Source organism: Electrophorus electricus, chromosome 9, assembly GCF_013358815.1.
Source record: "Electrophorus electricus isolate fEleEle1 chromosome 9, fEleEle1.pri, whole genome shotgun sequence".
In the NCBI taxonomy this organism is placed as follows: domain Eukaryota; kingdom Metazoa; phylum Chordata; class Actinopteri; order Gymnotiformes; family Gymnotidae; genus Electrophorus; species Electrophorus electricus.
Window position 1 is genome coordinate 5,930,001 of NC_049543.1, and position 13,458 is coordinate 5,943,458.

Consider the following 13,458-nt stretch of genomic DNA (forward strand, 5'->3'; position numbering starts at 1 on the left):
ACACACACACACTCTCTCCACCTCCCTCTCACACACACACACACACTCTCTCCACCTCCCTCTCACACACACACACACACACACACACACTCTCCACCTCCCTCTCACACACACACACACACACACACACACACTCTCTCTCCACCTCCCTCTCACTCTCACACACACACACACACACACACACACACACACACACACACACTCTCTCCACCTCCCTCTCTCACACACACGCTTGCTCGCCACCTCTCTCGCTGGTATGGGAAGCAACGCTCCAGTGAATGTGAACAACAAAATGGAATGCCCTCTCTGTGAAGACTCACTCTCATTTTCCCTCGCATACACCCCCTCTTCCTTTTCACTCTTATTCCAACCATTTCACTTGCTCCCTCTTTCCTGTTTCCTTTCTTGGTTCCTCTCAACCCCCCCCCCCCACACACACACACACACTCTCAGGAACAATCTCCACCGCACTGCACTCTCCTTCAGGGTGTACACCTCTGCGCTTCATGCATCCACCCTTCACGCAGGGCTGCACCCATGTCCCTGGAGGGGGGAGGGGAATGGTTGGCCATGGGCATGCTCCCGATGACATCACAATACCAGCCCACATTTGACACCGTTTCTGGCAAAGACAGAGGGCTGTCACACCTGGCCCAGATCCCAGGTCACCCAGGTGTTAAACATCACGTGTGCGCTCTTGCGTACGCACGGGGCACGAAGTTGCGCTCGTGCACACTCACCTTTCATTTTGCTCGCTCATGTAAAGCTGAACCTGAGATTGGTCTCTGCACACCAAGAGTGCTTTAGCTGCAATCATGCCTCCAGGGCGGCAAACCAGGCTTTTTCCCAGTGGCTAACTACATTACCGGAATGCAAGACATCTATTAGACAGGATCAGTCGAGGTACGGGTGAGCAAAATCATACAATCTGCATCTTGAGTCTGCAACCAACCGTAAAAAGGGCCCATATCCTACAGTTTTCTTTTATTTTACATTTTTCCTTTACATTGCTTGTGTGGCTTTCTGTTCCAACAACATAAATCATTTTTACACAACCAATTCCCAACCTCTCTTTATCAATTAGAATTAAACAGACTGTTTGTTACTGCAGCTTTAAGATACAGGATATAGATAAATGAAATGAAGTCCGTTCTGATTGGCTACCCTGTATTGTGCCTCATTCAAAAAGCACTGAAAGCTGAAACATTCCCGAGAACTGAATTCTAAGTAAGCGAAGCGAAACTGTTGCAGACTTTTATGTAAATGACTGTTCTGATGACATCAGAGAAATTGTGATTTCAAAACAGGCTGTTTTTGCAGCTTACATTCCGTATACGGACCGTATGGACTAGGGGAGTGAACGGAGTGTTTTTGCAAAGGTAACATTATTTACATATATGTTTAAAGTCCTTTATTTCAATAAAGTGTCAAATTCAGTTTTCCATGACAGGAGGCTTTACACACACACAGAGACACACAGAGACACACAGAGACACACAGAGACACACAGAGACACACAGAGACACACAGAGACACTGAAAGCTTGGCGCCGTTGAGTGATTACCGGCTGGCCAAAACATTGGCCGACTGGCGCAACCCTTGCCGTGTTCTGCCCACAGATGATCCAGAAGAGACGGAGACCAGACGAGAGGAAAGAGCTCTCATGCTCGCTGGAGGAATCCGAGTCGCAGGTCAGAGGCGAGAGCAAAAGTCCAGCAGAACACCGGGAGCTGCCAGAATTTGAGGTTAAGAGGGAGGACTCCCTGCGTCACTGCGCTCCAATATTAAAAACCTGACGGCTCAAGCAGCCCACACGCTCATGAAAATAGATTCCGATCGCCATTACGAGTGGCAAAACCCTACCAACCATGCTGCACTGGTGCCAGCGACTGCCAAGCCACTGCTAGCTCCACTGCCCCATTACGGGAATGTCGTCCCAGTTCTTGAAACCCCATCCTGTACCTTTGGCCCTTGTGCTAAACCTGGCTGTGACCCCACACACAGAGCAACGTCCTCACCCCTCTAAGACAACGTGACAGCCTGTGCTAGCGGCTGTATCCTTCAGTTTCTTACGATCAAACTCCCGGCGCCAAGTTCGATCCACGGCACACTTTGGTGCCGACGTGTACGACTTTGGGTTAGTTTACACCCCCCCCCGGATTGGTCTCATTCATCCCTCTCTGCATGGAAGCCAGAAGCAGGCCTTTGCCAGTGATGAGATCATCTGCGACACCCCACCACTCCTTTCCCCGGGAACAGACGGACAGCGTCAGCCCGCGGTCAGGTCATGAGTGTTTGCACCGTCTCACTAGCGTTGAAACGTTTGAAAACGAGAGTTTGGCAAAAATACAGGTCATTTTCCTTTATACAGCTTACATCTCCAGCTCTACGTTAAGGTTCTAATCATCAGCCGATGCAGGTGAGAGTGACGTTTAACGTCGTTAAAATCAAAGACAACCCCACTGAGTAGGAACGCTTAGCTCCCCAACGAAAACAAAATTTTTCCGTGTGATTTGGCATGCAAGTCCTTTATATAAAAACGAAACCGCGGGTGACTGCAGCTCTTTTCAACCGGCTGTGTTCAAACCCCGGGCCATCAGCACCCACGCGCTCGTGGGAAGCACTTTGCAAGCACTAACTCACTTCTACCTTCAACATCTTTGGCCAAGTGCCGGGCAAATTCTACATTAGCGGAAAAATAATGTACTCGAAAAATATACAAATACAGAAAAGATCATTCTTGCATGTTATAATCGGTAGGCTATACCAAAGCAGTTGTCACAAAGAAACTAGTCGGGGAAGATTGCAAAATATTGCGTCTTTGATGCAACAAGATTGATGCAGCATAATCTCGTTAACCCAATAAATCCAAAGAGGCATGCATCTGTCTTTTTGGCCAGCAAAGTGGGGGCTAGTAAAAACGATGTCAGTCATTTAATTGTGACGGCGTTTGGGTGGTTTAATGCCAAACACCAAATTTTCCAAATAAGAACTACATTATGTTCCATTTTCTTAGCTAACTCCACAATCTAGCTAGCGATGGTGCTGAACATCAAATATCTTGCAAAAATATTTGCTAGGATGGAAAAAAAGTAACTCCTGCTTACAGCAACCCGGCTGTAATATAACAGCGAGACAGCTTAGACTACAAAAGTTACCGTTCGCAATGTCCTCGAATCAACAAGTAAGGTAAACTTCCCTACAACCAGCCGGGCTCGTCCTCATATCTATCTATGTCACGACTTGAGCAGGAGACGAACACTTATCAAGACAAATACTTTTTACATTTCGCAAAGTATTCATGTTTGATCGTAAGCAAAGAAATAACACCTATCTAAGGTCGTGAATGCTAACGACTGCATTAGCTGGATAGCTAGCTGACAAATATCCACGGTTCACCAACACCTACTACTTCATTACACGGGCTGAATAAACGTGTTAACTGTAAAGAAAACCAATCGCAACATAGTTATCCAATAAACCAATCGCAACATAAGTATCCAATGGGTCAGCTCGGAAAGCACATGTGGCACAATGCAAAGGTCCAAATACAACTCACCAAACCATCCCGTAAGCGCCCTCTCCTATGTAAGACAGATTGCTGTAACGGGGGCCGACGTCGAAGGCCTGACCACGGACCAACTCGGCACCCGATCCGGGGTTAGGGCCGCCGCCAGCAGCCGTCGCCATTGCTGAGATTAGCTGCCTTCACACACACCCGCACAACAGCCTATAATAAACTAACAAGAGCGCTATTACGCACCCGTCTCAGTTTATCACAGAATGCAGTTTCAGACTGTTTAAGGACGAACGATTTTTGCGGCGCGGAAGAGCAAGTAGCTAAAAGGCTATATATATATATAAATATATATATATATTTATATATATATATATATATATATATATATATATATAAAGTCTCGCTGTCTGGTATACGGTAAAACTAATCTACGTCTAGCGTGTGATCGCGCGCCTACGGAGACTGCAGGGAGCGAGGGAGCGCGAGCAAACCTCGCTGCGGGCAGGAAATAACGGGGTCGGTCACGTGATCGGAGATGTGCGTTACTGTCGCCTTCATCGTCGCTTGGAGTTATATTGTACTGCAAAAGTCATCTGTATAGAACATCTTTCTGCATCTCACATTTCGACCGCACAAACAACTGCTTGGCAAATATGAATATGTGACCTAATTTGTAACCCAGTATGCCACTGCATCACAAAGTAACTGGCATATCTTATTTTACAGTTGCAACTACTATTGTTGTTTTCTGAAAAGCAGACCACCTCTTTCCAGTTCACCGCGCCGTGCATGTTAACATCCTGCATACCTTAAACAGACTTTAATGTTTGGACGTGGCTTGGTGTTTTAATGCTGCGCTTACTTTATTATTTTATTTAGGTCGTAGAAATTATAGACCACTTTTTTGCAAAATTTGAAAGATATATTCACATTTAATGTTTGACTCTACTGCATTTCGACAAACCTTATGCAATTAAACTTATTTGCATACCTAAAGAGTTTGCTTCAGAAGATCCTTCCAGAAATATATTTTTAGATTTAGTCATCTCGTCTGTTAGCACACCCATTTATCGGACAAGACAAATGAAGTCATAATGTTTATTGTTGATAGTTTGCCTTGTGTCAAACTATTCGTTAATATAAAAGTCTCTTCCTTAGTAAGCTGGGTTTCAAACAGTTTCATAATCCACGACGCCGTCTTCAGTGATCGTTTTTGTTGCATTAATAGTACAGCTACGCCGCTGTCACAATTGAAAAGTATTTATACACAATACATACACAGTAGTGTTACAGAAAAAGGATTAAACGCTTAACAAGTCCCTTATGGTAAATTACCCTGATAGCCATAAAGGCAACATGCTTGTGTGGTTATTGTTTATTTCATATTTTGACGCATTACACGTAAACCTGGTCACTAAATGCAAAGCTGGTGTGAAACAAGAGCAAATGTATTACTTTCTAATACGTTAAAAAATTGTATGAACATATCCTTAACTTTGTGATTTTCCATGCAGAAAAAAAAATCTTAATTACTGACATCAACCTTAAGTTATGCGATAAAAATCAAAACCCCCAACATATCTTTACACAGTACAAATAATGTGAAATCAGAGTTACTTTTACCAGTATAAAAGTTTATAAAACATTTATAAAAACCACAATATCACAGACAAAACTAATAGAGAAAAATGTCAGATTCCCAACAAGTCAGCTGGCTTTAAATGTGGAAAGAAACGCTGCGGGGCACGTACCCATTTGCAAGCCCCCAGGAGCACATATGAACTAAGGCACTAACAGGGCTTCCATTGTGAACGCAGCGAATGTTACGCACGTCGGTCAAATAGAACGTTCAACAACCACATCCTAGCATCCTTTAGCATACTGCACATCCGTTAATAAAGCAAACGAGCGTAAACAGGTACGTTATTTTGCTTTTGTTTTCACACTGGCCACAAACCCCCTGCAGGACAGTCTCTTCGGCCAATCATTTATTAGAAAGTTTAAGGCGACGACGCAAAATGTAGCCAACAGAAAAACATCATATGTATCATATGCGCTATAGAAAGGCAAGAGCCTGCTGATCTATTGGGCAGAGCCTCTCAAAGAGTTGGAATGGACTGGACCATCAGCGATGTTACAGACCACTCAGTCAGCCATACTGTCTGATGGGAAATGCGAGTTCAGGCCACGGATCAGGGACAAAACACTGCACCGCCAGATCACTGGTTCAGACAGCAGCTTAAGAGAGGCCATTACTAAGTGACACACAATGAGTAAACGGTAAGTGAGGGAGCTAGATCACAGCAGGTAGAGAGAGAGCACAGGTGTGGCAATCTAACACTTGAAAATCTTTGAAAATCTCAGAATTTGTGACTAGAAGACAATAGCAGAAAAGAGTTTTTAAAAGGCTGTAACACAAGTAATTATTACTTGGGCAGTAACAAAATATATGGAGTCACTTGTTCATATACAAAAATGCATCACCATGGCATATTTGAACTTGAGGGAAATCGTAAAAAAAAATGGTCTCGAAACCTGTGGAGAATCAGTGCCCACATCCTCAGCAATTTCTTTCTCAAATAACTAAATCAAGCCTCTACTGCTCTGTCAGCCTTCACCTCCCACAGGTCGATCCACAGTAAGTTAGCTCTGTTTAGTCCACTCAAGTTAAAGCCACAGTCCAATCACATCAGCTCCATGTCACAAGGCTTTCAAATATTCATGCCATTTGAACAGGCAGTAATGTGAGACAGCCTACTGCATGCAGGCCCCAAGACCCAGGAGCAAGCCTGGCTGCAAGTTAATACGACACCCCCGCCTTCCCCATACTCACACCTCAAGCTGTCCTTTAAAAACATGGGTATACGGACAGTTCTGCAGATGCAGACTAAACCCGAAAAAAGCGTTCCTACAATGGGATTATTTTTAACTAGTCACCTGGAAACTGCTATTAACACTGTTTTTTTTTTAAAAAGGCACCAAGATAAAATAAGATGAGAAAAACAATCAACGTGTTGTTACGTTTGGTTTCGCATGTCACAGAACACTATGCATTTCAAAAGGAACATTAAACACATTACTCAATTATTTTTCCAGAGAGTTATGCTCATGATTACTTTGTTTTGGCACAGAGGGGTTCTAACAGTTTAGGTCTGTTGCAAATGCTTAAAAAATTTTTTTTCATGAAACTGACAATACTGATTGACCACCTTAAAAAGATGAGGCCTTATGTGCATTTCATGTTCAAAGCATACTGTCTTGCATATTGCCTTGACCAGGATAACAGTCATACATTTAAAACAGGTGTGTCCCTCAAGTTCACAATTATGTTGTAACAGTCATGAAACTCTTGCTTGACAGAGGACCCGCTGTTAACCTCTAAGATTCAAAGGTAAAGTACAGTTAAAACAGCTAATATTGGTAGCAACGACTGAAAAACAGTAGATAAACAGACTGGTCCCAACTAGGTTTTCGCCAATGTTAGCGCCAGTGCAAAGAATCCCTTTCAAAACCCACTAATATTGACCAATGATTCCCAAAAGACCTTTCTGAAATATTCAGCACCTGTACATCTAAATCAATAAAAACAAGGCAAGTGGGTAGGAGCCCACTTTGGGAATACCGAATAAAAGCATAAGAGAGGGTTTGAATAACGTTACCCCTCTCTCGATTCAAAAGGGTGAAGACTATCTTTAAAGAATGCTGCTATGTACAAATCAGTGTCATAGAAAACAAGGCTGTTTAGCAAGTGAAAAAGGCATCACAAAATGACTTAAAACAAACTAACAAAAACAGTGCTCGCCAATATATTTCCCCTGACACTTTTTCCCAGTGGATTATCAACTATGTGTCATTCATTCTTGGATGAAGTACTAGTAAAGTGTTAAACCGTGTATTTACGTATTAGAATACAACACACCAGTCCCTTAAGACTCATTTCAATTCAGGAATCTTGAAGGATCACAGTCGTAAGAACAGTTGAGATGAGGAGGCGAGTAGCATTCTGGCGCTCTGCTTCAAGCTCCCAATCTCAAGCCCTCGCTCCCGCTCAGTTCTTTGCCGACTGGCCTGTCTCGGAGCCCAGAAGTTCCTGCGGGTCCCGCAGGAACGCCAGCAGGACTGTGATGTTGTCGCTGGAGCCAGCTGCCTTGGCCTCGGCCACCAGGCTGCGCGCGACCTCCTCGCCCGAGCCGCCGGCGTACTTCAACGCTGCCAGCACCAGGCCGGGGACATCGGCGGGACACAGGACGTCGAAGAAGCCGTCGCAGGCAAGCAGGACATAGTCCTCATCCCCACACAGCCGGAGGGTGGCGCTGTCGGCTGCGTTGGAGACATAAGGCTTCTGGTCGAAGTCCCCTGAGGGAGACAGACCGAGAGAAACACCACAACACCTATACGTGAATACGTGTGAGGAAAAATGAAAAATCATGGCGACAACATAATCAGTGCCGTAAAGTAAGAAAAGAAACATGACTCACAAATGCAAGCCGCCAAAGTCACTGAAAATAAGGTACTAAAAAAATGAGTTAACTCTCATGAGGCAATGACAAAGACCGTCGTGAGTAATTCAGCTACCAAAATCCAATACTGTACCAGGAATCCAGAATAGCCACTGACAAAGAACAATCATTAGACTGACATAAAAAAGAAAGGATAAAAAAAGGTGTCGTTATTCTCCTCTTCCAAACAGGACAATTGCTCACCTATTGCCCTGGAAACCGCGTATGTCCCATTAACTCGCCAGCAGCCCATGTAGGCAATACAGCCTCCCAGTTCTTCGATCCTCTGCTTCTCATCCTGTGCAGAGCAGGGAAGCAGATCAGTACTACAGGGCAGAGTACTAGAGTATCTGATCTAAGATAGGACAGGATAACTGAGCCCTTGTAAGAGAAAACCACACATCAGCCATTTCCCCTTTTTGTGTAATCAGTTATTTTACTTTTTGACTTTGTTCCACTTTTACCTTAAAATTACATTAAAATGCTAAATATGATTTATTTAGACTTGCCTTACTTCAATCATGTGGGTATTTAAAAATAAAACTTGCAATAATGCTTTATATTTTTGTCTTTATTTTGTAGAATGTGGGGGAAAAAAAACAGTAAATGGATATGTATGGTTTTTCGTTGCAAGGACTCAATGAATGAATTTTTAAATCATGTATCATAGCTATTTAAAATGAAATGTACTAGTTGCAATTAATAAACCTAATCACAGCATAATTTCAATAATGACTGACTGTTGGGAATGTTGACGGTGTTGGTGATGCGCGTGTGCAATACCTCTCTCTCGGGTTTGTGAGGGTCCATCAGCACAACGGGCTCGCCCCGCCTCACCAGCATGGCCTGCGAGTCGCCCAGCCAGGCGACCGTCAGCCAATCGCCAGCCAGCAACACAGCCACGCCCGTGGAGCCACTGCGCATGCGCTGCACGGGAGGGGAATGCATGCGTTACAAGACGTGTCAAAAAGCCAAGGGCGCCACTGGCTCCTCTAAGCACAGCTCACAGGACTGCGAGCACCAGTCTGAACCCTCGCCAACGCACTCACCCTTCTCAGAAACAAACAGCTGCACAGACAATCACTCGGTGACTAAAATTGAGGGATCTCACTCAAACTTTCTCTCTCTGTGGTCGATGAATCCACCTCTTAACAGTCTCTTCAGCAAGCCCACATTACAACAAGATCGCGCTGACTAATATCTCTACTTGCACACACATTTGAACTGCAATGTGCAAAGCAATTTACCATACATCTATCCACCACAGCACACATGCAGTGTGTGTTCATGTGTATTACAGTGTAGGAAATTTACATAGAAATGAATCAAAACATCGTACCAATTTTCCACCTGTGACATGAAACTGTAATAAAATAACAAGAAGAGCGATTCCCAGTGGGGTGTGGCATGCTGTTGCTCAGAATTCATATGAAGATTAACTGACTTTTTTGTTCCTCTCAAAACCGAATATGTCATTTGTGCATTGTTTAGCACAACTGTAGGAGTAGCCTTGAGTTACAGATTAACATATTAAAGCACAAAGGAATTTATGGATTAATGGATTTATGGATTAACAGAGTTTACAAGTGGAATGAGCCTTCTTGACAAATGTCTCTAGGTATTCTTGAGAAACACAGCTGTTTAGAGTGTGACAAATAAAAATCTTCAGACTGAGATGTGTACATTCGGTTAGGTGGGACTTCCCACTGACAGACGAGTGTACCAAAACACAGCCAAGTAGCCGCCGATTACAATACCCGTCTTCAGCGTTCAGATTTTACGTGACATCCTTGTGAAATTCAAAGAACTCCAGACAAATTCATGCCATGTCCTACCTCTCTCTTGGCTTTGATTCTGAACATATCGTCCGTTTGTGTGAAGGAGTTTTTAAAGGCTGTAGTGACATCGCTGTGCAGCGTCTCCTGCTGGCTGAGCAGGACGTGCAGGTGAGTTGCAGCATAAGTGGCAGCGTCCACCCCTCCGTGACCGTCGAACACAGCATAGTACTCGCGGTTCACGCCATCCTATAGGAGAGGGGAGAATGAGTCAGCGTCCACTTTGATAACCAATCAGGTTAACGTAGAGGGCACGCTGAGGAAAAAAAATAATTCATGCCATCAGAAAATGATATTTGAGACTCAAGCCTTAAGGTCTTACTTGTAATCCCAAAAGTTGGTTAAAATGTGTCAGTATCACGTGGCGATCCTCCATTTTCCTGCGTGTATTACGAATGGCATGGACAGAACAGAGGCAGGACCGCGTGGAGCGAGGCTCTTGATTGGGCAACACTTTCTGCCAGGCCACACCTATCGCTCTTAACTTATTGATAAAGAGGCGCTGAACAGGGTCAGACTGTAGCACTGTGGACAGAAACCAGAAAAATACTCAGGAACATTTGGAAAACAAAGACCAGCCAGGCATCAGGCCTTGCATACCAGAATAAAATGATCTCTTAACATAAAAAGTAAATAAGCAAAAGTCATGAGTAGAGGTGATTTCACCCAGGCAAAATCAAGTCTTCTTTTCTCTAGAGATTTTTCTAGTAACACCTGCATTTTGAATGGTCAGGCAGCAGTATTCCATCAGAACAACAGAGGGCAGCTTTGCTACATTATTCAGAGATTCTGTCTACTTATCTTTTAATTCCCACTTCTCACTGATGCACTTCAAGTATACACACTAATATGTATATACACACTAATATGTATATATATATATATATATATATATATATATATATATATATAAATAAAATATATATACACACACACACACACATACATACATACATACATACATACATACATACATACATACACACACCCCGCTTACAGACTATGTGCGATTCATCATCAGGCTGCTCAGGGTCTTTGGGGCAGTGGAAAGGTGAAAGGTCATCTTTCAGAAGCTCACTGACAGCAGCATGGCACATGGATGCACTCAGCCAGCAGGGAGCGTGCCTGTGTATGCAGAGAAATCCCAGACACAAAGCAACATTTCCATTAATTAGCCAATAACTGCAGAACACAAACTAGGACCAGTCAATACTCTCAATAAAGGGAACCCAGAGTGAATCAAACACATTCATAATGACAGAGGCATAGGGTTATGAGGGCAAGGGGCCTTCTCTATTTTAACCACCATGATATCAGGAAATAAGAGAGACCCATCAGCCAGTTTCACCACACCTAAAACCAGAATATTATCTTTAGTAAAGTTATGCTATGAGCTGGATCATGAATGACATATTGTGGTCAGTGCAGTGCTCTGTACACAACGCTGAACTATGGTAAAAGGAAATAAACTGTGATTGAAAGGATGTGGGTAGAACAATGCTTATTCCGTGGACAGGAAGTCTGCCCTGAGGAATGCTCCAGACATGGAGAGCAAAGGGAGAGAAAGGGAGAGAAAGAGAGAGAAAGAGAGAGAGAGAGACAGGGAGAGAGAACATGTGAGAAACAGACAGACAGACAGATGCAGAAAAGCAGAGGCAGACAAAGACAGAGAATAATTCTCAAAGCTGTCTGTCGTGTCAGAAATACGTCACTGGTCCTTCACTGTGATATTACTGTAAAATGAGCATTGCTGCACAGGCAGTGGTGAGAACATGGAAATGAAATGGGATGAGAGAGTTTCAAGCCTAAATTCATGTTACTGCTATTAGTAAAGCATACCTGCTTGCCATAGATAGATAGAGAGAGAGAGAGAGAGAGAGAGAGAGAGAGAGAGAGAGAGAGAGAGAGAGAGAGAGAGAGAGAGAGAGAGAGGAATGACAGGAATACATGAATGCTCCTCTAGTTCAAGGTGGGACGAAGGATCAGGTGAGACTATGTAACCACAGCCTACAAGAATGACAATGCACACTTACTAATGTAAAGACACACTAATACCTATAAGTAAATGAATGTATGTCATACAGTTTATGTGCCTAATGAACCACACTAGGAAACATACACTCAAATAAATTCAACACAATCAGACTTATACTCCATGTTAACCTCCTGCGTGTACAGTATGGTGAAAGCTTACTTTAATTTGTGTCAGAATTTCAAACACCAATGCAGACACAGGCATTACCCACCGAGCAGAGAGCAGCTTAAGTCCAAGGTCGAGACTCTCGCCGGTCACCTCCTGTGGGGTCAGGCAGCGGCTTAGCGGCGCGACCGGAAGATGGTCGTCTGGACCCAGCGGGTTCGCAAACTCCTCCACAAAACTTTTCAGAAACTTCTGCACCTCATCCTGCTTGTTCGTGCCCATCACGTGACGTCTGCTCAGGAGAGGACCAGGCTGATGAGGGCGGCCACGCTGCTTCACCCAGGCACTTCTGCAAACCTCCCAAGGGCTGCTCGCACTTAAAAGACACAAAAGGCTGAAGTGTAGAAAACCAGCCGCAAAACTGTAACGCACACAAAGCTCTGACCCCCCTCCACAAAAATTGCCTTGTGTAGTGTTGTATAGTATAGTGATGGCTAACAACCCGGGCAACTTTGCCTTGATGACATCTACCCTAACCTAAGCACCAGCAGTGTCCGACCACTGGAGTGCAAACGAAGCTGCATGTTGTGAGTCTGAACCTGTCCTCAGCCTCTGGGTACGTGGGGAGGTTGCGCAGTGAATTCCCATTTATGTATTTTGCTCAACCGCGGTGCTTGGGTCCAAATACCACCTAAACCATAATTAACGTTTAACTTACTGGAACGAGAGAGCCCAAGGGACCTGGCAAAACGTCCTGTGTAGCCATGCACGACTGCAGCTATTTAAAGCCGCTTCGGTACCACACGATACATGAAGGAAAGGCTGTCGCCATGTGAGACATAATAGCCTATCAGCAGGCCTTTTGAAAGCCTGCAAAGTTTCACATGCTAGACTCAGCAATGGCCAGTCGGATCTACACAATTCCCGACCACCGAATGGTGCAGAGAAGACTACAACTTGGTATACATTTGCATAACCGTTATACATACCTGGCAAGCGTTTAAGACTCGCGATCGCAGCGACACTCCCTACGCGTCTAGATTTCGGAGCTCCCGTCTGCACGCACGCGTGCACGCCCTTTCGCTCGCTACACAACAAAAGCGCCTGTTCGGAGGTCGACGTGCGGGAATGTGAAGTAAACACTTCCTATGCAAAACGGATTGACTTTTCCAACGCTCAGCTGACAGGCAGCCCTGTACGCAGATGGTAGATTTGGTTGCAAAATCTGTTTTGTTGCGCGAATGTTTCTTCCTGGCGAGGACCGACGAGCTGTTGAAGCTCTTTCGAAAGCTCTGCTCCTTGTGGTTACTCTTGGTAACTGAATTTGCGCTAACATTGAATCCATTTTTTTTAAAAAAAACGTTATAAAGCAAAGCCTATTTCAATGTAAAAAGCGTCCTCTAATTTGTAGCTTTACTGAAATTGCAGGAACATTTAGTAAATACGCTTCTCTTAAAGTTGATA

At 44.1% G+C, this 13,458-nt stretch overlaps 2 protein-coding genes across 3 annotated transcripts in view; both read right to left on the bottom strand.

Moving 5' to 3' along the window:
* The window catches only part of mapk1 (mitogen-activated protein kinase 1), a 21,758-nt gene extending 17,905 nt beyond the window's left edge, over window positions 1–3,853 (bottom strand). The window contains exon 1 of one of the 2 annotated variants that reach the window (XM_027023161.2): window positions 3,560–3,853. In XM_027023161.2, the coding sequence (XP_026878962.1) occupies window positions 3,560–3,690 (131 nt within the window). In that variant the 5' untranslated portion in view covers window positions 3,691–3,853. Of the gene's footprint in view, window positions 1–1,564; window positions 3,527–3,559 lie in introns of those variants that run through there. The other variant, XM_027023162.2, reaches the window with a different exon arrangement.
* Window positions 3,854–4,604: 751 nt separating this feature from the next.
* On the bottom strand, window positions 4,605–13,277 carry ppm1f (protein phosphatase, Mg2+/Mn2+ dependent, 1F). The gene is made up of 8 exons (XM_027023172.2): window positions 12,984–13,277; window positions 12,101–12,370; window positions 10,852–10,979; window positions 10,177–10,379; window positions 9,855–10,043; window positions 8,803–8,946; window positions 8,224–8,317; window positions 4,605–7,876 (listed from the first exon to the last, which is right to left on the bottom strand). Exons 2-8 carry the CDS (start codon window positions 12,274–12,276, stop codon window positions 7,569–7,571), a joined length of 1,242 nt encoding a protein of 413 aa, XP_026878973.1. The 5' UTR covers window positions 12,277–12,370; window positions 12,984–13,277; the 3' UTR covers window positions 4,605–7,568.
* Between the last annotated feature and the right edge of the window lie 181 nt (window positions 13,278–13,458).

What these genes read in the sequence shown, in the direction of transcription:
- ppm1f (XM_027023172.2), bottom strand. Translation starts at nt 12,276, where the DNA reads ATGGGCACGAACAAGCAGGATGAGGTGCAGAAGTTTCTGAAAAGTTTT. An exon ending in ACCAACTTTTGGGATTACAA is followed by an intron (nt 10,044 to 10,176) that starts GTAAGACCTTAA and finishes CCTCTCCTATAG; the next exon opens with GATGGCGTGAACCGCGAGTA. An exon ending in CTCACAAACCCGAGAGAGAG is followed by an intron (nt 8,318 to 8,802) that starts GTATTGCACACG and finishes TGCTCTGCACAG; the next exon opens with GATGAGAAGCAGAGGATCGA.